General features: G+C 39.1%; 1 protein-coding gene across 4 annotated transcripts in view; it reads right to left on the reverse strand.

The window, feature by feature from the left end:
- The window catches only part of DOCK11 (dedicator of cytokinesis 11), a 333,016-nt gene that overhangs the window by 265,498 nt on the left and 41,440 nt on the right, over positions 1-26,078 (reverse strand). For all 4 annotated transcript variants that reach the window (XM_073641338.1, XM_073641340.1, XM_073641339.1 and 1 more), the window contains exons 7-15: positions 25,159-25,293; positions 19,348-19,525; positions 11,421-11,500; positions 8,423-8,506; positions 6,142-6,282; positions 5,502-5,714; positions 4,425-4,547; positions 2,846-2,928; positions 2,635-2,757 (exon numbers count right to left, since the gene is read on the reverse strand). In XM_073641338.1, the coding sequence (XP_073497439.1) occupies positions 2,635-2,757; positions 2,846-2,928; positions 4,425-4,547; positions 5,502-5,714; positions 6,142-6,282; positions 8,423-8,506; positions 11,421-11,500; positions 19,348-19,525; positions 25,159-25,293 (1,160 nt within the window). The remainder of the gene's footprint in view (positions 1-2,634; positions 2,758-2,845; positions 2,929-4,424; positions 4,548-5,501; positions 5,715-6,141; positions 6,283-8,422; positions 8,507-11,420; positions 11,501-19,347; positions 19,526-25,158; positions 25,294-26,078) is intronic.

The raw sequence follows: 26,078 nt of genomic DNA on the forward strand, positions 1-26,078 counted from the left end.
AATTGATTCGATATGAAAAAAGTAGAAAGCTGTTTAACCACTTCCCGCTTGGTTCAATTTTTATTTTTGTGCTTGCATTTTTTTATTCCCTTCTTCCAAGAGCCACAACTTATTTATTTTTACTTTGACATAGCCATACAAGGGCTTGTTTTTGGGGACAATTTATAGTTTTAAATTTCACAATTAATTTCACCACATAATGTATGGGCGATAGGAAAAAATGTTCGGTAAAATGGTGAAGGAGAAAAAAAAATGCAATTCTGTCATTTTTTTTTTTTTTGGCGGGTGGGGATTGTTTTTACACCATTGATTGTGTGATAAAAATGACCTGGCAACATGATGGTTCAGGTCAGTATGATTACAGCAATACCAAACTAGTATGTTTTTTTTTTAGTGGTGAAAAAAATTCACATGTTCGTAAAAAAAAAAAATGGTTTCTGAAGCCAGTAACTTTTTTGTCTATAGAGCAGTTTGAGGGCTTGCTTTTTGCCTGCCAAACTGAGGTTTTTCTTGGCAGCATTTTGGGTTATGTATGATGTTGGATTGTTTTATACTGCATTTTGGGGGGGAAGTGCAATGACAAAAAAAGGGGAATTCTGGAGTTTTGTTTGTTGTTTTCTTTACAGCGTTTACAGTGTAGATTAAACAATTTTATATAGATCAGTCTCTTATGGACTTGGTGGTTCCTAATATTTAGATTTTTTATTGTCTTTATTTTTAATGGGTGGGAAAGGAGGTTTATTCAAATGTTTATGTTTTTTTAATCTATATTTATTTTAAAACTTTTTTTTTTTTTTTTTACTTATTTTTTTTTATATATCATTTGAGCCCTGTAGCCAATCAGTGACTGCTAATGGGCGGTTTCACTCTCACTTCCTTTGGATGAAACTGACATCCGGAGGAAGCCAGAGTAGCAGCAGTTCATCATTCCTTAGGATGTGAGCTTTTTTTCCGAAGGTAGTGAGAGTGAAGCAGCCCATTAGCAGACACTGATTGGCTGCAGGGCTCAAGTGACACAATGTCACATGAGCCCCGATGCCGACATTACTTGATTATCCCCAGCATCAAAGAGGAGTACAGGCTGCTTTTAACTTCCATTTGGGGAATATACCGATTGAGTAGTGGGCAACCTCTTTAAAGAGAATGTGTCATCAGAAAGTTTTTCAATTAGGTTGTTGTGTTAAATGTATTTTTTTTATACAGAATCTGATATTTTGCAATTTTCACATTGGCCACTACGGCTATTCTAGACTCCTGTTCTTCCAGGAAGTCAACGTGTACATTAGCAGCAACAGACTGACTCAGCCCTTAAGCATCTAATGAGCGTGTACAATGTCATTGTAAAGGGGGAGCAGAGTCAGTTGTGACCACCTCTATTGTGATTTCTGGATCCTGTGTAATAACGTGTTACCTGTCATTGTAATCCTGCCTCTGATGATAGTGAAACTACAAAAAAATGTTTCTGAAAGGACAGAAGGTACGAGTCTATAATAGTTTTAATGACCAGTGTGAAAACGCAAGATTTCTAATTTTGTTTCCTAATAGACGAAACACACACGATAGGAAAAAAAATTACAAATTCAACATTTACTCCACCTCAGTGGTACAACTTAAGTCAGAAATCTACTCCTGTCCATGAGAGATACAGAACATTCAGTCTTTTTCTAGGAGTACTTACAAAAATTCAGCAGCTTTTTATATGAAAGAACAGTGACTCACATAATACCGAGGTACACAATATGGACAAAAATCCTGGAACACCCACACATTACACCTACGGGAAATATTAGGACGTCCCATCCAAAATTCATAGTCATTAATTTGAAATTGGTCCACTTATGCAGCTATGACAACTTGCTTTACACCATTACTTCTGGAATTGTGCTTGGTGATGTAAGGCTTGTGTGCAGCTGCTTCACCATGAAACTCCTGGTGCGCAGTTTTTATGCTGATGTTAATACTAGAGGAGGTCTGGACTCTGCAGTTATGGAGTCAGCAGAGCATTGGTGACTTTTATGCACTATTGGCCTCAGCACTTGATGACCCCGCTCTGTAACTTTACGTGGTTTCCTCTTCATGGTTGAGTTGCTGCGATTTCTAAATACTTCCACTTTTCAGTAATATCACAGTATTGATTGTTGAATATTTTGGAGGGAAGAAATGACATGCACCGACTTGTTACCCCGGTGGCTCCTATTACAGGATGGCGCTGGTATCTGTGAGCTCTGCACCACCAGCCATTATGTGCCATGATAGTAAAGGCAGACAGCATGGCGGGGGCTGTTATACTTCAATGGCAATGGAACTGAATGAAAACCTGAATTCAGTGATGAAGGAGTGTGCCCCAATACTTGTGTCCATATAGTGTACTATCTTCCTTCTTGCATTTTCAGCTTTATCTAACACTGCACTTAGAAAGGATAACATAGGAGAACTGACAGATCTACTTTCAGTTATATTCCCAACAAATAAAAATAAAAAAGCGCATGTTCTCTTAAAACTATACATTATAATATATACTATATAGTAGAAATAGTAGAAAGGACAAGAACTTCATTAATAATAAAATAAAATGCAAATTTATAATTTATTAAAATGACTAAATTATACATGAGAATAAAAAGCCTGACGTACTTTCTGTACTCGGCCAGTAGCTTGAGAAGATCATCGTTAGAAAGTTTACCGCTATCCTGTTTATATAATGGAGAAAATTTCCCTTCCACATCTAGGGTCCCCTGGGTGTCTTTGAATACCGGCCTTACAAACAAATAACAGAATGAAAACGCATTAAAACATTAAATGAAGCTAAATATAAACTATTCTGAAAAGTGGAACAATAATGTACCTTGCAGCCCACGAAAATGGCATTCTGTACTGACCCAAGCGACTGCAGACCTGTCGTGCAATCTTGTGCACTTTCTGTGCTGTCTAAAAGTAAGTAACAGTGAAACATTAGCTGTGGAAAAAAACTTTACTAAGGATGATAAGTACATAGCAATAAAAAGAGGCCAAATTTATTTGATTAAAAAGGGGTTGTCTTAAGACAGACACTTAAAGGGGTATTCCCATCTCCAATATCTTATCCCAATATGTAGTAGGTGTAATAATAATAATGTTAGCAAATACCTTTAATTAGAAATGTATCATAGTTCTTCTGATTCGCCATGTTGATTACCCCATGTGACGGGCATTGCAGTAGCTTAGGTATCCATGTTTACGACATATAGTGGCAGTTAAATAGTAGTTAGTGGTCGTAACCATGGATATCTGTTACTGCAAAGCCCTGGACATGGGGTAATCAGAAGAACTATACTACATTTCTAATTACAAGTATTTGCTAACATTATTATTATTATTATTATTATTATTATTAAACCTACTACATATTGGGATAGGATCTTGGAGATGGGAATACCCTTCTAAGGCACGACCACAAGATGTGCCATCAATGTCAAATAGACCTGCAAAATGGGAGTGCCCTGATACACCGTACTGACTGGTGCCCATCTGCATTGGCAGGAGAGGTGGCCCTCATCGAGCTACATTGATGAAGTTTTGCAAAAGACTGGTCACGTGTTTAACGAGTTAAAATAAACAATAATTCACATATATGGGCAGCGCGGTGGCTCAGTGGTTCGCACTGCAGTCTTGAAGCGCTGGGGTCCTGGGTTCAAATCCCAGCAAGGACAACATCTGCAAGGAGCTTGTATGTTCTCTCTGTGTTTGTGTGCGTTTCCTCCAGGTTCTCTGGTTTCCTCCCACACTGCACAAACATACTGATAGGGAATTTAGATTGTGAGCTACAATGGGGACAGTGATGATGATGTCTGTAAAGCGCTGTAGAATTAATGGCGCTATGTAAGTAAGCAAAAATAAATAAATAAATAAATATATAAAATTCATGAAGATAGCTAGTCATTAAGATGAATGAAAACATACAATTCATGTGCAAAATAAAATAAACAAACGAAATAAATAAAAAATAAACTAAATAAAATAAACCACGATATTTATTAATTCTGTATTTTAATTTTTTTTGTATTTTTTTTATTTACACATTTAAAAAAAAAAAATAGTTATTAGAGTTGCTTAATTAGCTTATTAACAATTGTTATTTTTCATGACAATAGCAGTGGGTAGAGATGTGTACAAGTCCTTGACTTTTAGACAGTGTAGTACTTAATTTAGAATACTTTTCTATTTTTCATTCATTATTTCTCTGTAAGTGCTTAAATTATACTGGGGAAAGAAAGGTCTATTAAAACAGGAATCTTTTCATTAACTATAAAGTGAGCAATTATACAGCAGGAAATAATTAACTACAATGACAAGAAAAGTGAATAGACAGGGAACAATGACCCGAGTGAAATAAAAAGAGAGAAACTTTACAACATATTTTTCTAAAAATCGTTTTTTTAGAATACCTTTGCTGGATCAGATATTTTGATGTACGGTTCTGCACAATGTGTAATATTTCCCTGCAAGACTTTTTCAATACGTGCGACCAAAAAAACTTCAGGATGTGGATTTGTCACTGAAAATATTCCCTGTAGTCATAAAAAAAACATTTTAATCTGAGTTCTAAACAATGGGGAATCTGTCACTTTGCCATATGTTTGCATACAGTGTCGGAACAGGGGTGCCAAGGGTCCACCGGTACCATCAACTCCAGGGCCCCACTTTTCAGCTACATGCAAATATGACTTTATCTTTATTCACAAAGTTCTATAGCAATACACTGTTAAATGAATAAGATGCTGTCTTTGTCTGTATATGATAAATCAAGTGTATTGTGCCAAGTACTGCTCATATAAGAGGGTGGTGGACCAATTCTGAACAGGGGCCCACCGGAGGATTCTCCTGTTTGCCTGTTGCCCAGTCCGAGTCTGTATGCATGCATACACATTTCAGGTGAGGAGAAACCACCTGTGCGTCCGATTCAGCTGCACAGAGGCCTTTCCCAGCTGTACGTCAGTGCTAGTCCTTTAGCTATGTGTCCTGTGGATTACTTACATGCATGTGGCATGTGTATAGCGTGTTATTGGTGGTTATGTGCCATGTGTCTAATGTGTGATTGACATGTATGTGGCATGTGTTCAGTGTGTAACCGGCAACTAAGTGACATGTTTCTAGTGCATGACTGGTGGCTATGGGACATGTTTCTTCTGTATGTTCGGAAAATATGTGGCATCCAAGTGGCATGTTTCTAGTGTATGACTGGCATGCATGTAGCACTTGTCTTGTGTGTGACTGTTGGCTATGTGGTATATGTATAGTTTGCGAATAGTGGCTATGTGGCATGTGTCTTGGGCGTGACTGCAGTTTATGTGGCATGTGTCTTTTTGTTCCTTTTCTGCCATAGAAGAGAGAGGGACCTAGACAAATTTCTTGCACAGGGACCCCAAGCTGTCAGTGTCCAAATCTGATTCAGATATATACAAATACAAAACAAAATGTAGATAGATAGACAAAGGATAGAACAGATGCTGAATGTTCTTCACCTCTTTTATGACCTGGAACTGAGATTCTGGGATGCCGTGTATAAGATTCTCGCTGGATGACTTTTTAGGGCTTCCATTAGCAGCCGCGTCTGATGAAAGATTGTTTAACATTTCTCTTACTGACGAAGGATTAAGGTCCACATGGAAGTCCGCGGAAAGTTTGCAGTTATTTTTCACATCAAACAGTGCTAAACTGACAAAAAATGGTTCAACCTGGAAAAAAAAAATGTATATGGAACGGAAGTGCATGAACGGAAGTAAGAAAATTCCAACTAATATTGTGGTTGGTCTGGAGAAGAATCATACTTGTTTTCTACTGTGTTGAAGGAAACATTCAGAAATATATTTCAAACCATTGTCTGGTACACTACATGGATGATGAATGCTCTTTAATAAACATTTATTTCTATGTATATGAATCCACACGCAGTTTTGACTTCCAATCTAACCGAACATGACTTCCAATTTTTGTTTTTGCACAGAGGTCCCATTGTAATTTCTATAATATAACACTGGTGTAAATCAAGCAAATTAAGATTTAACTTTGCCAGTTGACAATATTCCTAAAAAGAAATCTGTAATTTATTATTAGGAGTTGGAAATTTTACATGTTATTTATTTGAAAATAGTAAGTGCTTACATTTGTCAAGGGTCCTTCAGCATTTTCAGTCACATTCCCAAGTATATTAAAGCTCAGTTCCTGGCATTTGACTAAGAAATGACGTCTGCTTTTCTCTTCAAATGGTCGTATGTCTGGCTCGATACCAGAGAAGTCCAGTCTCTAAAAACATTAGGAAAAAAAGCCTCACTGCATGCATCAATATTATACAAGACACTGTACCTACAATGCATAAATAGTCAAAGATACTGATATAGATCAGTGGGGTCCGACTGCTGGGCAGAATGGGACACTTTTATCCTCTTTTTATTAATTTTATAAAGGCTTACAATTAATTTACTTAAAGCATGGATAGAATAACAGAGAGGAAAGGAGAGAAAGAAACTTCCTACACTGCAGGCATCAGGTTTTAGGTGACAGCTACAAGGAATGACAAGTTGCATGTAAATCTGGTGCCATCACAACAAGTTTCCATTATCACGCTTTATCAAATACCATAAATAACATTTCTGTCTTCAGAGTCAACACTACACCTCACCTCCTATTTTAAAGGAAATGAATTACCTACAGTATATATTTTACTAATTAAAACCAGATATTGAAACATATTATTTTTTCTGATCTATTTTTATACTCTGATTGTAGTATTTTTTTTTTCATTTTATGCACCGTGTTTCCCTGAAGATAAGACTTACCCCGAAAATAAGCCCCAGAATGATTTTACGGGATTTTTGGAGTATGCTTGAAATATAAGCCTACTCCAAAAATAAGCCCTAGTTACAGTGATGACTGGTGTTATTGGGTGAGTGGCAAACTGGGCAATTGCCCAAAATCACTTCTCTCTTAGGGGCCCCCAGCATCTCTATACCAATGTTAAAGAGGTATTTCCATTTCCAAGATCCTGTCCCAATACGTAGTAGGTGTAATAATAATAATATTAGCAAATACCTCCAATTAGAAATGTAGTACAGTTGATGTACTAAAGTAAATGTAGAAGTAGTTTCTTCTAATTTGCTAAGTCTGTTTCCTTATGTGCAGGCATTGCAGGACCTTAGGTATCCATGGTTATGACTAGTGTTGAGAGAATTTGTTTGGCATTTCAAATTTGGGTTCGTGTTCGGGGTTTCGGCTTGTTTGCGCCAAAAAATCAACTCCGCCCATGAACATCCTTGATTTGCCACGCAGTAACGCAGATGTCATCTGCCTCCACAGCTTATTTTAAATGAAATGGGGAGTTATCAGTGTGAACCAAGTAATGACTGACACTTTGCTCTCATCACACACAGTTTTGCAGTGAGATCAGAACTCACACAATCCAGCAGGACTCACATAGTACAGCAGAAGTGAACTTGTTCTCATTACAAACACATTTGCAGCTGCAGTTATCTTCCCATAGTGCTGTCAGCTTTGCTGTGGAGCTGTTCCTGATTATAACCAACACAGTACAGCAGAGCTGAAACTTGTCTCATTACAAACACATTTGCAGTTGTCCTCTCCCAGTGCTTCAGCTTCCATCTAAGTCAGCCAGTGTAGTGGGAGGGGCAATACAGCAGAGCTGACAGCACTGTGAAAGAGCAACTGCAAATGTGTTTATCGTGTTTGTAATGAGATAAAAGTACATTTCTGAGGTACTGTATTCATTCTGCTGTATTGTATTAGCTCTGTTGTACTGTGTCAGCTCTGATCTCACTGCAGAGCTGTGTATGATTATGAGAGCAAAGTGTGAGTCATTACATGTCTCTCACTGATAATACCCCCTTTCATTTAAAATAATCTCTGGGAGAAATTGTCAGGGAGATCTACGTCTGGCCCACAGATCTTAATAATTCATTTACATATAAGAAAAATGTGTAATTCTCTCGAATAGACATTGGATTGCAAATATCAAGGTATCCTTTTATTCAACTTTCTATGACCTGCATGTCCATATAGTTGGGTTAGGAGGGTTGATGCTACTGACAGATTCTCTTTAAATTGAAAGGTTTAATGTGTGGTGAAATCAATTTAGAAAATATAATCTACCTAACTATGTACCTGTTCATATTTTCCTATTTACTGCAGCTCTTTACTGTCTCTTTGACCCTTCTTTACAATCTGATCAAAACTTTGTGCAAAACAAAAACAATCCGTACTAATTAGACAATAAATTTTTAATACTGCGTATCACAAGTTAAGAATTGGTAGTATACAGCTAGGTTTTTAAAAAAAAAAAAGAAAAGAAAAACAACCATAGAACTCTAAAAAAGAAAACTGCCATTAGAAATGCACAAAACAATGCAATGATATATGCTGAGAACATCACCTGCACATCAGAGTCGAATGAGAACAGGTTCTGTCGTCCTTCACTTCTGCTCAATTTATTCAGCTGTTCGGTCTCTCTTCCGTACTGTAAAGGAAATAAATAGGATGACATCATGTTATCCTTTGATAGAAGGCATGGTACTGTCAAGGTTCTTTGAAAAATATGTAATAAAAATATTCATCAATTTAAAACGACCTTTGAAATGATAATTAACCATTTTTTAACCAAATTGCTGTTACTGTTTTAGCAAGTGAATTGCCCATATATTTTCGATTGATCTTTGCTGACTTCTTCTACTTTCAGAGTTAGCAAGAATGCTTATTGCTAAATGCTTTGGGTAACAACAGATACCAGTAAGTGACACATTGCTGGAATCAGAGTCTCTTGTCTCTATATTATGTTGTTCGCAGATTAAATGCTAAAAACCTGGTGACAGATTCACTTTAAAGGATACGGACACTTTTGACATGGAAAACATTATTTTTACATATGTTAGCAACCAAAGGGTGGATACAAAAAAAGCAGAAACATCTTTTTTTTATACTTTTACCTTTTTTGGGATCCACTTATAATACTTAAAAGAGGACCTGTCACCAGGTCAAAAGTGGTCAGTTTTTGCTCTTAATTTATTCTCACTGCTGTCTTGAGTATTCTGCTTTCTGTGTTTTTTTTTGTTTGTTTGTTTTTCTAATCCAACATATGGTTCCAGACATATGGGCTTTTATATTTAATGGTAATCTTCTGGTCTTTACTAAGGGGGCATAGCTCCCAGGATCCTCTGGGGCGTGTCTCTAGGCAGCCCTACATTATTATCCTATGAGCAACACCCCCTTAGTAAAAATCAGAAAAATTATCACCAAATAAAAAGGCCCATATCTCTGAAACCTGTAACTCTATGGCCGGATTTTTAAAAAAAAAGGAAATAAATGCTCAGGGGAGCAGCGAGAGTAAAATAAGAGTAAATACTAGCTACTTTACACCTGGGGATTGGTCCTCTTTAGGGTATGTGCCCACGATGCAGAATTGAAGCAGAAAATTTCCGCAGCGTTTCTGCATGTCCTTGGCAGTAAAAATGCTTGCGGATTTTACACGCGTTTTTGCAGCGTTTTTACATGCGGATTTGGCCTGCATTTTTCAAATGCATTGTGACCTCAAATCCGCATGTGGAAACGCACAAATAATGTACATGCTGCGGATTTTTCCGCAAGAAACATCCGCTGCGGAAAATTCCGCAGCATGGGCACAGAACATGCAGATATTCATTGGGGATCATGGGGCACGGATTACCAAGCGTTTACGCTGCGGAAATTCTGCATCAAAAACGCTTGAAAAACGCATAGTGGGCACACAGCCTCAAAGGCAATGGACACCTTTGATGTGGAAAAAAAAGATTTTTACATATGTTAGAGGTTATCTTTAGCTGATAAAACTATACTAATTTTCATTCTGCAATCTTTATTTCCTTTATTCATTTTTAGCCTCCTGATACTCTGTTTGCTGCTTGATAAAAATGCAAGATTTTTCTCTTGTTGAAGTGTCCCTTCCAGTAATACATCCTGGCTGTCAGCTCTCTGTGTGTGCAGGGTGCTCAGGTCTTCATTTTCTTATACTGCAATTGTTTTAGTGTCTATGGTGCTTTCCTCGTTACCTTTAGGCTAAGTGCCTATGTTGCGGAAATGAAGCATATTTTTTACGCTTCTCCCTGGCAGGAAAATCGCATGCAGATTTTACATGCGGTTTTCCCGCCAGGTAGAAGCGTATGTGAGGTGTCTTTGCATGGATTTCCGCATGCAGGTTGACAAGCACTTTCCAAGCGATTTTAGCATCACTTGGAAAGTGCTTGACAACTTGTTCACACTATATAAATCCATGCAACCGGCATGGATTTATATAGTGTGACCAAGTAATAGTTAAAAAAAAAGAATCAGAATGGTAAAAAATAAAAAAATAAAGTTTATACTCACCTACCGATGCATTCTGTGCACCGTCCGGAGTCTTGAGCGGCTCACGCTGTTGTGTGCAGGACCTTCAGTGACGTCATTGAGTCATGTGATGGGTCACATGACTCAATGACATGGCAGGTCCTTCACACACCTCGCAACGGCGGGAAAACACCGGGAAGACATCAGAAGATAAGTATAAACTTTATTTTATTCTTTTTTTTACAGGTTCTTTGGTACCCAGGTCTGGATGAGAGTCTCCTCTCCTCCAGACTTGGGTACCATCCGCACATTGATTCCGCATGCGGAAACGCAAAATTAATGAACATGCTGCGGATTTTTGACCGCAGCATATACGCTGCGGAAAAATCCACAGCATGGGCATTGACATTGCGGAATGCCATTGGGGACCATGGGGTGCGGATATACATGCGTTTTACAAGCGTTTACGCTGCGGAAATTCCGCAGCATATACGCTTGTAATACGCAACGTGGGCACACAGCCTTAGTCAGTTTTTTCTGCCTCTCTATAAAACTGAAGAAAATATTGCCACTCACTAATACTGAAACAATGTAGAGAGAGACCTCAGAATCAGGGACTCTGACAGCTTTGTATCAGTTTCCAAAAGCACTCACCTAGATATAGGACTTACACACTTTGGCAGCAGCAAATGTTAGAAATCTTTTCAATGAAAATTATTTAGACATTTTCTTACTTTTAGGGAGCAAATGATTAATAAAAAAAATATATGTGGGATACATAATGGCCTTTAAAGCTTTGTTATGAAGAGAAAACCACCATGATCCTGGAAGGATTTCTACAATTTTGTATTTCTGAAATTTTTAACCTCTGGAATATTTTTTTATACTCTAGTTTAAAATGATGGCAAAAGAAGAGAAATGGAAAAACCTCTATAGAAGTATAAATCTTTGACCTCCACACTGAGATCAGACCTCAAAAAACACATATGTAAATTGGTTTCCAGGAAAGTAGCGTGTTATAACAACTGCTTTAGTTCCAATCATGCTATGTATTTCCAAGTCATAGAAGCTGATACCTTCACCAGCTCTGGATTCATGCTCTTCTCCAGGCTTTCCATGATGTTATCCGATTTCCCAGCACCACCGCCCTCATCATCTGTGTAATAGAGAAAAGCAGATGTGAGTAGCAGAACTCCATGAAATTCCCTTAGCTCAGCATCACTTTTGGATGTGCAACTTTCTAGATCACTCTCTATATTTGATGCCATGTTTCCACTCCTCTATAATTCTCTAGTCTAAACGTGCAAATTTTCTAGCCAATAACATGAACAATATATTTTTAACCATATATTAACACCAGGTATTTATTTTTATTACAAAGGACTTGAGCTGGGAAAGAAAAGGCATGACAGTCCTTCCAGAGTACGTATATCGCGCTCAATGGACTATTTATACAGGAAGCACTAAACCTAGAAAGAAATGATAAAAAAAATAGGGGTAACTGACCCACAACGTTTGCCAGTCTGCAGGGTTTCCTTCTACTCCTGAAATAAACAGTCTTGGAAAATAAAGTCTAGCATGTCTACGTCATTCCAAGAACATTTACTAGTGACCATATGCTCACTGCATGCCATTTACACTAACTCCAGACCTCGTCTTGCTAATCAACCAAATAAAGGATAAAGATGCAATAATAGAGAACATTCCCCTACACCAGACCCTTTGTTTTTTTTAGAAATTGGGCAGCCTTCATCTTCATTTACGGAGCTGGACTGGACCTGGACTAGACGAGGGAGAGTTGGGTACCAGAACCCAAACTTCCATGGGTTTACTCATCCATGACCTACTGCCATCTAGTCCTCCATATTCATGAACTCTGTATAACCCCGTCCCCACCACTGATTGGCTGCTTTCTGCATCTGAACAGTGTATGTAGAAAGCTGCCAATCAGTGGTGGGGGCAGGGTTATACAGAGCTCAGCATTCAGAGAACTGCTAGATCTGCAGCAGGTAAAACAGGGATTTTATCAAAACTGCAGCAAGCAGCACAGTAAGTGATACATCGATGGAATCAGGGTCTCTGTCACAACATCATGCTTCTCTCATATTGGGTATCAAATACCTGGTGACAGATTCCCTTTGAAGAGGTAATCACATCACAGTAACTGTTGGCAGAACTATAGGGTAAACCATCACTTGAAAGAAATCTGTCATCAGGATTTCACCCCCCAAACTATTTAAATGTGCAGGTACCGCTTTCTAAGACAAGTCCAGAAATACTTTTACCTGGCCAGTCTGTTCCTCCATTACTGAGAGATTAGTGTTTGAATTGATATGCAAATGAGGGTGCAGATCTGAAGCCTCTGTCACTCCAGCTCTATTCCCCACCCAGCACGGTCTCCTCCAGATTGACTCACAGCTGTGTGACTTCAGCCAAGAGGAGGCAGTACTGGGCGGGGAACAGAGTTGCAGTGATAGAGGCTTCATATCTACCATAGTCCTTTACATATCAATTCAAACACTGATTTCTTAGTAATGAAGGAGCTGAGTGGTCATAAAAAGGTATTATGGTCTTGTCTTTGAAAGAGCTACATGCACATTAAAATAGTTTGGTGTGTGAAATCCTGGTGACATATTCTTTTTAACGTTTGGTGGGAATCCGACCTCAGGAACTCCCACAATTCTAAAAAATAATAACCCACAGTGCTGCCTCTTTACAGCTTCTCCCCCTGCACAGCAGTGCTCCTGGCGCTTCATTATCAGGATCAGTGGAGGCTCCAAAAATACATACTATCACTTTCTAAGAAGTGACTAATTCCTAAAGTGAATGCCTGCCCTTGAAAACTATTTTGGTGCAGTGTTTTTTTTTTTGCCTTTCTTTGATCCAACTCTGCATTGCAGCCAATTAACGGACAGTGATTACTTGCACTGCTCAAGTGATTCCCCCACCTGATATTGATCCCAGCAGATGAATGGTTAACACAGCGCTGGCTATGGAGGAGTAGCACTGATCTGGGAGGTCATTATCAATTTGTTTTTATTTTTGTCACCTTCCTGTGCCCATAATGAACGGGTTGTCTAGTAGAGGGCAACCTCTTAAATCCCATAATAAAATAGTACTCATAACATTTCTTGTAGTGTTGGCTGCAGACAGGAAATGTTATTCTAATGCAGAAAAATAAAACTCTCGAACAACTCTAAAAACATTATTAAGGAATTAAGCAGATCAGAACTTTGTTAAAACAATGTGAATATATAAAGGGGGAAAACTACTTCCCGGTCAAGGTTTGAGACAGCGATTGAGGTGGCACCCAAACAGGGACACCTAATGACCAACTTCATTTACAGGAATTTTTAAGCATGAAGGTTTTGCCATGATCATTTTTTACCCTTAGCCATGGCCCCACTATAAGTATCTGTTCAGTATTTTAGTATTTTTTCTCAGGAGTGGGAGTCAAAACCAGGTGAGGAACAATCAGAGAAAAGGTATAATAGAAACAAGTCACCAATTCTGCATTTATCACCCACTCCTGGTTTTGGCTCCCACTCCTGAGAAAAAATACTGATCAAAGACTGATAGTGGGGATGTGGCCTGTTCTGCACAAGTAGAAAATAACAAACAGAATCTGTAGTCACCCTCAATAGATCCAAAACTGCTTCTCTCGCCTTGGTGATTGTGCAAGGGAGAAACAATTTTATCATGGAAAACCACTTTAAATGGGTTGTTAAACTGAAACTGGACAAACCCTTTAATTTTGCTTTAAGTAATACACATGTTACGTAGCTATTAAACATATTGAATGGGTAAAAAAAATGAATTTTGAGAAAAGAATTCTATAGAAATACGTATATGCTTTATACAATTATATTTTCTAATCCAGTTTTCTTACTGCCTCAGTATAGTTATTCTTACTGCTGACTTACTAGTCTTTTTTGTTGTAACTAAGCTATTTAATATTACTGTAAGTTGAGTCGATGCATAAGGAACAATTCAGTCCAAAATTCTTACATTTCCATATACGTGAAGCCAAAAGTCAATCCCAGAAAAAGTTTCAGACACACTGAGGACTAGCTATTTTGCCACCGGCTAACAGCTGCTAAATAAATGCAAACACTTACAATGCTGACATTTCATTATACCTCAGAGTTTTTGAAAGTTTAAGAAAAGAATCATTTTCTGCAAAATGAGAAATAACTCTAAAGTTTTATGTAACTAAGCTATGGTGGTGAGAGAGGAAAGGGGGTGTATAAAAAGTGTTTTAGGTGCGCACTGTAGTTCCCTTCTAATTTCCAAAAGAGTATGTACAGTTGTGCTCAAAAGTTTACATACCCCAGCAGAATTTTTTCTTTCTTGGCCTTGTTTCTGAGAATGTGAATGATAACTAAAAAAAATTTTCTCCACTCATGGTTATTGGCTGGGTGAAGCCATTTATTGTCAAACTACTGTGTTTTCTCTTTTTAAATCTTAATAACAACCAAAAACATCCAAATGACCCTGATCAAAAGGTCACATACCCCAGTTCTTAATACCATATATTGCCCCCTCTAACATCAATGACAGCTTTTAGTCTTTTGTGGTAGTTGTGGATGAGGTTCTTTATTTTCTCAGATGGTAAAGCTGCCCATTCTTCTTGGCAAAAAGCCTCCAGTTCCTGTAAATTCCTGGGCTGTCTAGCATGAACTGCGCGCTTGAGATCTCCCCAGAGTGGCTCAGTTATATTGAGGTCAGGAGACTGAGATAGCCACTCCAGAACCTTCACTTTGCTCTGCTGTAGCCAATGACAGGTCGACTTGGCCTTGTGTTTTGGATCGTTGTCATGTTGGAATGTCCTAGTACGTCCCATGCGCAGCTTCCGGGCTGATGAGTGCAAATTTGCCTCCAATATTTGCTGATAACATGCTGCATTCATCTTTCCTTCAACTTTTACCAAGTTTCCTGTGTCTTTGTAACTCACACATCCCCAAAACATCAGCGATCCACCTCCTTGCTTTACTGTAGGAATGGTGTTCCTTTCATCATAGGCCTTGTTGACCTTTCTCCAAATGTAACGTTTATGGTTGTGGCCAAAAGTTCAATTTTGATCTCATCACTCCAAATTACCTTGTTCCAGAAGTTTTGAGGCTTGTCTCTGTGCTGTTTGGTGTATTGTAGGCGAGATACTTTGTGGCATTTGCGCAGTAATGGCTTTCTTCTGGCGACTTGACCATGCAGCCCATTTTTCTTCAAGTGCCTCCTTATTGTGCATCTTGAAACAGCCACACCGCTAGTTTTCAGAGAGTCCTGAATTTCAGCTGATGTTATTTGTGGGTTTTTCTTTGCATCTCAAACAATTTTCCTGGCAGTTGTGGCCGAAATTTTTGGTGGTCTACCTGACCATAGTTTGGTTTTTACAGAGCCCCTGATTTTCCATTTGTTAATCACAGTTTGAATGCTGCTGACTGGCATTATCAATTCCTTGGATATCTTTTTGTATCACTTTCCTGTGTTATACAGTTCAACTACCTTTTCCTGTAGATCCGTTGACAATTCTTTTGCTTTCCCCATGACTCACAATCCAGAAACGTCAGTGGCTGGATGAAAGATGCAAGAGTCTGTTTGGATCCCAGAAACTCACTCAGCTTTTATGCACACACACTGATTACAAGCAAACAGGTCACAGGTGAGGATGTTACCTTTAGTAGCCATTCAAATCCATTTGTGTCAAATTCTGTGCATGCTATAAGGCCAAAATCACCAGGGTATGTGAACTTTTGATCAGGGTAATTTGGATGTTTTTGGTTGTCATTAAGATTTAAAAAGAAAAAAACACAGTAGTTTGACAATAAATTGCTTCACCCAACCAATAACCATGAATGGAGAAAAAGCTTTTTTGTTATTATTCATATTCTCTGAAACAAGGCCAAGAAAGGAAAAATTCTGCTGGGGTATGTAAACTTTTGAGCACAACTGTACATGTACTAATGACATGTATTGTGCCCAAAAATGCACAGATCTCAGAAGATTAAAAGTTGCTTTCGCAAGTTTGAAACAGTCATATGTGTGGATACCTACAGTAAAGACCAAAAGTTTGGACACACCTTCTCATTTAAAGATTTTTCTGTATTTTCATGACTATGAAAATTGTACATTCACACTGAAGGCATCAAAACTATGAATTAACACGTGTGGAATTATATACTTAACAAAAAAGTGTGAAACAACTGAAAATATGTCTTATATTCTAGGTTCTTCAAAGTAGCCACCTTTTGCTTTGATGACTGCTTTGCACACTCTTGGCATTCTCTTGATGAGCTTCAAGAGGTAGTCACCGGAAATGGTCTTCCAACAATCTTGAAGGAGCTCCCAGAGATGCTTAGCAGCACTTGTTGGCCCTTTTGCCTTCACTCTGCGGTCCAGCTCACCCCAAACCATCTCGATTGGGTTCATGTCTGGTGACTGTGGAGGCCAGGTCATCTGGCGTAGCACCCCATCACTCTCCTTCTTGGTCAAATAGCTATTACACAGCCTGGAGGTGTGTTTGGGGTCATTGTCCTGTTGAAAAATAAATGTTCCAACTAAACGCAAACCGGATGGAATAGCATGCCGCTGCAAGATGCTGTGGTAGCCATGCTGGTTCAGTATGCCTTCAATTTTGAATAAATCCCCAACAGTGTCACTAGCAAAGCACCCCCACACTATCACACCTCCTCCTCCATGCTTCACGGTGGGAACCAGGCATGTAGAGTCCATCCGTTCACCTTTTCTGCGACGCACTAAGACACGGTGGTTGGAACCAAAGATCTCAAATTTGGACTCATCAGACCAAAGCACAGATTTCCACTTGTCTAATGTCCATTCCTTGTGTTCTTTAGCCCAAACAAGTCTTCTGCTTGTTGCCTGTCCTTAGCAGTGGTTTCCTAGCAGCTATTTTACCATGAAGGCCTACTGCACAAAGTCACCTCTTAACAGTTGTTGAAGAGATGTGTCTGCTGCTAGAACTCTGTGTGGCATTGACCTGGTCTCTAATCTGAGCTGCTGTTAACCTGCGATTTCTGAGGCTGGTGACTCGGATAAACTTATCCTCAGAAGCAGAGGTGACTCTTGGTCTTCCTTTCCTGGGGCGGTCCTCATGTGAGCCAGTTTCTTTGTAGTGCTTGATGGTTTTTGCAACTGCACTTGGGGACACTTTCAAAGTTTTCCCAATTTTTCGCACTGACTGACCTTCATTTCTTAAAGTAATGATGGCCACTCGTTTTTCTTTACTTAGCTGCTTTTTTCTTGCCATAATACAAATTCTAACAGTCTATTCAGTAGGACTATCAGCTGTGTATCCACCAGACTTCGGCACAACACAACCGATGGTCCCAACCCCATTTATAAGGCAAGAAATCCCACTTATTAAACCTGACAGGGCACACCTGTGAAGTGAAAACCCTTTCCGGTGACTACCTCTTGAAGCTCATCAAGAGAATGCCAAGAGTGTGAAAAGCAGTCATCAAAGCAAAAGGTGGCTACTTTGAAGAACCTAGAATATAAGACATATTTTCAGTTGTTTCACACTTTTTTGTTAAGTATACAATTCCACATGTGTTAATTCATAGTTTTGATGCCTTCAGTGTGAATGTACAATTTTCATAGTCATGAAAATACAGAAAAATCTTTAAATGAGAAGGTGTGTCCAAACTTTTGGTCTGTACTGTACATCTTCACCCTACCCTGGTACAATGCTGCAATGTTTGACCCCTTTATTGGAGATCAGCATTTGAAGCCCACACAGTCTTTTAGGTATACCACCACTACTTTAAAGGATCAGATATGTGTTTTAACCCCTTCCCAACATGAGATGTACATGTACATCGCTTTTTGAGTATGGGCCAATGCAGTTGGTTCAGGAGCTGAGAAAGCGACTGATACTGGAATATCGCAAAAAGTACAATACAAAAAGAAAAAAAAATATTCAAGTCACCTCCTATTCTCATTCTGCAAACAAAACAAAAACATAATAGCTATTGCTATGGCCATAAAATCAAAGCTTTAAAAATATACCATTAATTAAAGGGGATTTCCATTTTCAGGACAGTTGTGTCCCCAGGCGCCGTTTGTTGCTAAAAGACAAACTTAGCTTTACTCACTCTCCACTGGTCCGGCGCTGCCTTCTCCTGGTGCCTGATGTTGTCTGCAGTGCAGAAGTCACGCCAACAGTGCTGCAGCCAATCAGTGAGCTCACTGGCTCATGTTGACTACAAGGCCAAAGCTGCTGAGCTACAGTGATTGGCTGCAGTGCTTTCGTTGTGACTTCAGCGCTGCAGGCTACAGACACTGAGAGCAGTGGCAAAGACTCTTCTTTTACAACAAAATGCTCTTGAAGACAAAACTTTTATGAAAACGAAGACCCCTTTCAGAATCGTTAACAGGATAAAAAATACCCCCAAAAAAATCAAAAACGTCATCAATGCAGCTGCTTAACAAAGTCCAGAGCAGCGGTGAGAAGCAGCGCTGGACTACCAGAGAGTGAGTAAAAGCTCGGCGTGTTCGTTTTGCATTTTTGGCTGAGCCTCTGGAGTGGCAATTTTTGAAAGTCCCATTTGCTTTAATGGGTCTTCTATAATATTTTATTTTCCCTGCAGTAAGAACCCTTTTTTGGCAGTCATATACCACAATAATGATAAGTAAAGTACAAAAAATGAAATGAAGAAAAAAAAAAATCATAAGTGAAAAACAAAATTTTATAAAATATTTTTTTCTTTTGAAATGAGAATTTGTGCCATTTATACGTTTCGGAACACAATTGAGCAGCATTTATCATTTTTGGAAGCGTTTCAATAGAAATGAATTTTATCTTGTAGAGAAAGTGATTGATTAAAAGTACATAGATGACAAACTGTAATTGAGAATGAATCAGTAATGGTAATGTGCAGCTCTGCTGGTGCCAGAGGGCCATCTTCATCTGCCTTATTAATATGTGCAGCACACAAGTCTTGCACGCATCCATTACACCACATACGGTACTGCTGGCTATTTAACCTTGGACAGGATCTGCTGTGTATCTCCTCTCTTGCACCAAGCTGTCTGTATTGAGTTGAATGATTTTCTTCAATGTCTGCAGCCACTCCTCCATTTCCTGTTCCGTCTCAGCTGCCAGATGATGGCTCGATTTATCTAACATCCTCAACTCGAAAGCATTGCGACGCAGCTTTGGACACTGGAGAAGAGAAGAAAAAAGCTGTACTGTCAATAAAGATAACATATATAGCCGCATCCATATAAGTAGGGTCGATCATTTGTCTTTACATGTGGTGGAGATGTACATATTATTTTTGTTATTTTCTTGCAAGTCTATATCACTTGTAGGTGCATATCTAATTCTCCATTTTTACATCCTTCTATAATTTAATATTTGCTTTGTACCCTTTTGCCAATTTGTCAAAGACATCCAATAAGTATTCCAGCCAGAGCATTAGGTTTTGCTTGGTTAATTATAACATGGCTATAACTTGCAATTTTCTCTACTTTCACCACTTTTCAGAAGTCAATAAGGTTAATCGGGAAGCATAGTGCCGACATATGACGTTTTAAGCCAGAAAATAGTGCAAAAAGTGTCTCATTGGTGGAGTAAAATTCATTTTCTGACTTAAAAAAGCCATTCTGTCCCCAGATTCAGAATACAACCTGAAAATATTATTAAAGGGAACCTGTTATATGATTAATGTCATCAAAACCGCAGGCAGCATGAATCGGTGCTTGGCAGCACTATTGCAGCCAGGTAAATTTTTCCCTAAAATGTTCTGGTGCATTAGTGCTGGGAGGTGATTGACAGGCCTGTCACGATAAGGGCTTGCGAACATGGCCGATTTTCTCTTATAAGTGCTTGTTGTGGATATCACGGATTGCACTCATATGTATGATATTCTATGGGGCTGTGCACATGTCCAATTTTTCCTAAGGCTGCATGGTCCACGGAAAAAAAATCGGAGACGTGTGATTTCAATCCAAGTATTGGATCAAAATCGTCAATGCACGTCTATGGGTCCATGAAAAAAATCAGAGTGAAGTCATCCGTGTGCGGTCTCATTTTCACAGACTAACGGAATAGAGAACGTGGATAAACTTTTCTTTTTTTTTCTCTCCACATCTGAGAAAAACTGATGCTGCTCTGATTAGAATAATAGGACCATTCTTCTCGAATGTGGAGATAACGGTCGTGTGACTCTACCTTACGTGATATCTGTCAACCACATGTAGATGTTGTGGCAGCCAAAAAAAATGCAATGCTGGGTTTTCGATTCTTTTTTTCTCTTTACGGCATTCACCGTTTGGGTTAATTAATATTATATTTTTATAGGTCAGACTTTCACAGATGTAGCGATAACACATGTTTATTTCTTCATTTTTATTATTTGTTTTTAATAGTGGAAAAGGGAGTTGTTTTTTAAATTATTTTTTTACGTTATTCTATATATTTTAAAATCATTTTCTTTACTGTATTTGTTAGTCCCCTTAGGTAACCTGTGCCTGCAATTGTATTTAATGGCGAGTAAAATAAAATGAATAAAGAAGGGACTTGACATATGACATAATAGTATGTCATATGTCAGGAATAGGTTAACATGACCATTTTTTTAATAGAGCTAGACTAAAGAAAATCTGTTCTGACTTTTCAAAGCAAATATATCAATCTTATAAGGCCTCAGAGATCTATGTAATAATGTATGAAATTTGTAGTGAAATCTAGTGGCACATCCATTTTAATGAAAGATTAAAATGCTTTAAATATATCAGAAGGCATATATCTCTTAAAGGAGTTGTCCACTACTTTCACATTGATGCCCTATCTGTATCCTCCCATTGAATTGAATAAGAGTCGGATGTGCAGTAACAAGTGCCGGCCACTAACAACTTGACGGCCAAGCACCTTAGGTAAGGACCTCTGGCTGGCCGCCGCCGCCGGCACCGATAGCAGCTGATCGGCGGGGGTGCCGTGTGCGGGACCCCGGCCTATCATACATTGATGCCCTAACCTATGGATAAGGGCATCAATGTGAAAGTAGTGGACAACTCCTTTAATAAACCAGGGGCATTTTACTCCAACGTACATCACTTTGGTATGCCCCAAAAAGGGCCAGATTCTACAAAGCTTTTACACCAGAATTCTGTAGTAAAAAGCTTTGAAAAGTCATAAAAATTTGGGCTGTGCTAAAATGTAGCAACTTTTGTCCAGCTCCGAGAGTGGGCAGAACTTAGGTGGGATGGGGAATGGCAACCCCCACTCATCAAATTGATGACGAGCGACAGTGTTCCTTACACCACAAATCTCAGTCAGACGTGCCGAATTCATTAAGCGGTATGTGTCTCTTATTGAATCAGGAATGACTGACTCCAGCATGCCCTATCATCAAAATTGGCGTGAAAAATGCTGGTTTTGATGAATAGGAGCCAAAATGTTCAATGTAAGTTTTTTTTTTTCATTGTCATGCCCCTTTTTAATAGGCTACACCTCTCCTTGTCTTAGGGCCCCGTCACACTAAGCGATGCAGCAGCGATCCCGACAACAATACGACCTGTCAGGGATCGTTGCTGCATCGCTAATACATCGCTGGTGAGCTGTCAAACAGGCAGGCTCACCAGCGATCAGGGGAGCAGCGATATCGTGGAAAGAATCGTTCCACGATGTCCTGCTCCCGTTACCAGCCTGCTGCAAGCAGGAGCAGGCTGGTAACTATGGTAAACATCGGGTTACTAAGTGCGCGTGTGCCCCTAGTAACCCGCTGTTTACCATGGATACCACTCTGCTACGGTGCGCGGGAGCCTCCGTGCACCGTAGCAGAGTGGTATCCATGGTAAACAGCGGGTTACTAAGTGCGCGCGTGCCCCTAGTAACCCGATGTTTACCATAGTTACCAGCCAGATCGTTGGTCCCGCTGGTCACACACAGCGATGTGTGCTGGCCAGCGGGAGGCCAACGACCAAAAAATGGTCCAGGACACTTTGCAACGATCAGCGACCTCACAGCAGGGGCCTGATCGTTGCAAAGTGTCACACATAGCGACATCGCTGGTGAGGTCGCTGGTGAGTCACCAAAACCGTGACACAGCAGCGATCTCGCTATGTGAGACGGGGGCTTTACTCAAGCACTGTATACTGCCCACTGAATGTGCAATTAGACATCAGGAGTCATCTGATAATCATGAAGCATCATGGCTTCACACACAAGGAGCTTTCAAGATTTTTTTGCAGCCCCTTGAAAGATGTGCCATCTCTTTCAACAGATCTCTACTTCTTGAAGCCTCCTGGTTGTTACGGGAGGGTCAGCAAGCATGTACTTTGTCCATGTAGTTCATGAATGGCCTTGATGGCCTTCAAATTAGAACCCGAAAAGTTTGTGTACACTTTGAGATACTATTTTGCTTCAGCAATATTAAAAATGTATTTATTGGGCACATGAGACATTTCTATGCTATGCAGCTGGTTTTAAACTGAAGAATAGAAAAGTTTTCCCTGAAAACAAACACCAAAGGGCAAATATGTTCTTTTTTCTGACAGAAAAATTAGAAGACCTGGCATGGCTCCAATTTGCTTATCATTCCCGTGTCATACATGAGAATGGAATGATTCCTCTGGCCTATTTTTATGCCGCATTTCCTTTAAAGGGTAACTACTAATCAGAAAGTTAAATGTAAAACAACCAGAAATAAGCTGCGCCAGCCTCAAAATATTTCCCACCAAATTTTGCTTGTTTCTGCTTCAAACTAAAGATCACTGAATCGATTCAATGCAAATCGAATTCAAGTCTAATTTTTTTAAATTCGTAAGTTCTGGTGAATTTAACCCCTTTACAACCCAAGGTGGTTTGCACGTTAATGACCGGGCCAATTTTTACAATTCTGACCACTGTCACTTTATGAGGTAATTACTCTGGAACGCTTCAACGAATCCCCCTGATTCTGAGAATGTTTTTTCGTGACATATTGTATTTCATGATAGTGGTAAAATTTCTTCGATATCACTTGCGTTTATTTGTGAAAAAAATGGAAATTTGGCAAAAATTGTGAAAATTTTGCAATTTTCAAAATTTGAATTTTTATGCCCTTAAATCAGAGAGATATGTCACACAAAAGAGTTAATAAATAACATTTCCCACATGTCTACTTTACATCAGCACAATTTTGGAACCAAAATTTTTTTTTGTTAGGGAGCTATAAGGGTTAAAAGTTGACCAGCGATTTCTCATTTTTCCAACAAAATTTACAAAACCATTTTTTTAGGGACCACATCACATTTGAAGTCACTTTGAGAGGTCTTTATGACAGAAAATACCCAAAAGTGATACCATTCTAAAAACTGCACCCCTCAAGGTGCTCAAATCCACATTCAATAACTTTATTAACCCTTCAGGTGCTTCACAGGAATTTTTGGAATGTGGAAGAAAAAAATGAACATTTAACTTTTTTCACAAAAATGTTACTTTAGACCCAATATTTTTTATTTTCGCAGGGGTAACAGGAAAAAAAAGGACCCCAAAATTTGTTGTGCAATTTCCCCTGGGCACGCAGATACCCCATATGTGGGGAAAAACCACTGTTTGGGCGCACGGCAGGGCTCGGAAGGGAAGGAGCGCCATTTGACTTTTTGATTGTAAAATTTGCCTGAATAATTAGCGGACGCCATGTTGCGTTTTGAGAGCCCCTGATGTGCCTAAATAGTGGAAACCCCCCACAAGTGACCCTATTTTGGAAACTAGACCCGCCCAAGGCACCTATCTAGATGCATAGTGAGAACTTGGAACCCCTAGGTGCTTCACAAATTGATTCGTAAAAATGAAGAAGTATTTTTTTTTCCACTTTTTCATTTTTACGAATCAATTTTTGAAGCACCTGAGGGTTCCAAGTGCTCACTATGCATCTAGATAGGTGCCTTGGGGGGTCTAGTTTCCAAAATGGGGTCACTTGTGGGGGAGCTCCACTGTTTAGGCACATCAGGGACTCTCCAAACGCAACATGGTGTCCGCTAACAAATTGAATGGAAAATCGGCTCAAATTGTTAGCGGACACCATGTTGCGTTTGGAGAGCCCCTGATGTGCCTAAACAGTGGAGCTCCCCCACAAGTGACCCCATTTTGGAAACTAGACCCCCCAAGGCACCTATCTAGATGCATAGTGAGCACTTGGAACCCTCAGGTTCTTCACAAATTGATTCATAAAAATGAAAAAGTGGAAAAAAAAATACTTTTTCATTTTTACGAATCAATTTGTGAAGCAAGTACAATAGTACGTGAAACTCATTTATTTTTGTGATGTTACCATCTTGTCTTGGTCATCTGAGATGGCAGCTTGGATTAGAATAGTTTAATTAAATCAGTGATGTGTACATAGTAGACATTGGCTGAGCTATGTCTGAGACTGAACAATACTTGTGATCCAGGGAGGTGTGAAATTGAACAATGCCCTGAGCAACTGAATGGCAGACCATAGTGTGAAAGGAAATAGTGTCCTACAAACTCAATGCACTGCCAATGTATTAGAAAAACTATTCCTGAACAATTCACCTCCTCCCACTGTTAGATATGAAATTCTGGTTCATGGTTTCGCATATGTCTTGCATTGGTGACCTGTGTTCATGCTTCTTTGGTGGAAGCAAAGTTAAACTTTGGGATCCTGAAAAACGCACCAAAAAAATCACCAAAAATGCACCAAAAAAGGACCAAAACCTGTGTTTTTGACGCAGCTTCTTTCCTGCCAAGAGATCAGGTTTTGCTGCAGAAAATAAATGCTGAAAAAAACGCAATGTGTGAACATAGACTTAGACTTAGAAGTGGAAAATAATTCTGATTTCCAGTACCTGAGTGACATCAATGCAGGAATCCAAGAAGATACAGCCTTTTGAGTCCTTTGAAGATTTGTCATCCTTGTATGAGTTTAGAATATAGGAGCCATCAGGCAACTGAGTCAAATAAAAATATCGCTTCCTGAACACCTAATAATGTAATAAAAGAAAGTTACATAATGCAAAACACCTTCTGCAAATACAACAAACATGTAACACAGGAACCCCTTAAAGATGAGCATTACAAATTATATATAATCAATACTGTGCACATCTATATGTGTAAACAGGTAATGGATAAATACCCATCATATCACTTTTAGTTTTTCCACTAGTCTGATTCATGCTACAGTACAGACTTTTAAAGGAGTAACAGCAAATTTGATCATTTACATCCTCAGACTCAAAATATGCAAATTCTCCTTCTAATCTCTTCTGTCTTCTCTGGGAAGTACGCGTTCACTCCTCATTCCCAAACTATCCCAATTATAGCTCCGCAGCTGATCTCACAGTTTCGGCTGCCGAGCTGTGATTGGCAGCATTTGGGAGGGAGGGGTGAAAATGCACGCCCCCAGAGAAGACTCTGAAGAAGAGTCCAGGTCGACTGCAAAGCAGAGATTTCACATACTGCGCTCCAAAAGGAACAAATGTGAATATCTCTGCAATGGAGTGACGCAGAACAAAGCGGAAAAAAGCGGCAGAATCAGGTGAGCTGAAGTATATTTACAAGGTATTTAATTAAATTTTTTAAGCACATTAAAGGTCCTCTTATAAAAAAAACTAATACTTATTATTGCATTTTTCAAACAAAAACCACTTATGTGTGATCTAATGCCAAACTTATTAATAGTTTGGTTTAAGGAAAACGAAGACCACTCAGTGTAATAGCCATAAGATTGATTTTTATTGCATTAACAGTACTGTACATGTCTGCC

The sequence above is a fragment of the Phyllobates terribilis genome, unplaced genomic scaffold, assembly GCF_046119375.1.
Source record: "Phyllobates terribilis strain yellow unplaced genomic scaffold, ASM4611937v1 Scaffold_7__3_contigs__length_470593459, whole genome shotgun sequence".
NCBI classification, from domain to species: Eukaryota; Metazoa; Chordata; class Amphibia; order Anura; family Dendrobatidae; genus Phyllobates; species Phyllobates terribilis.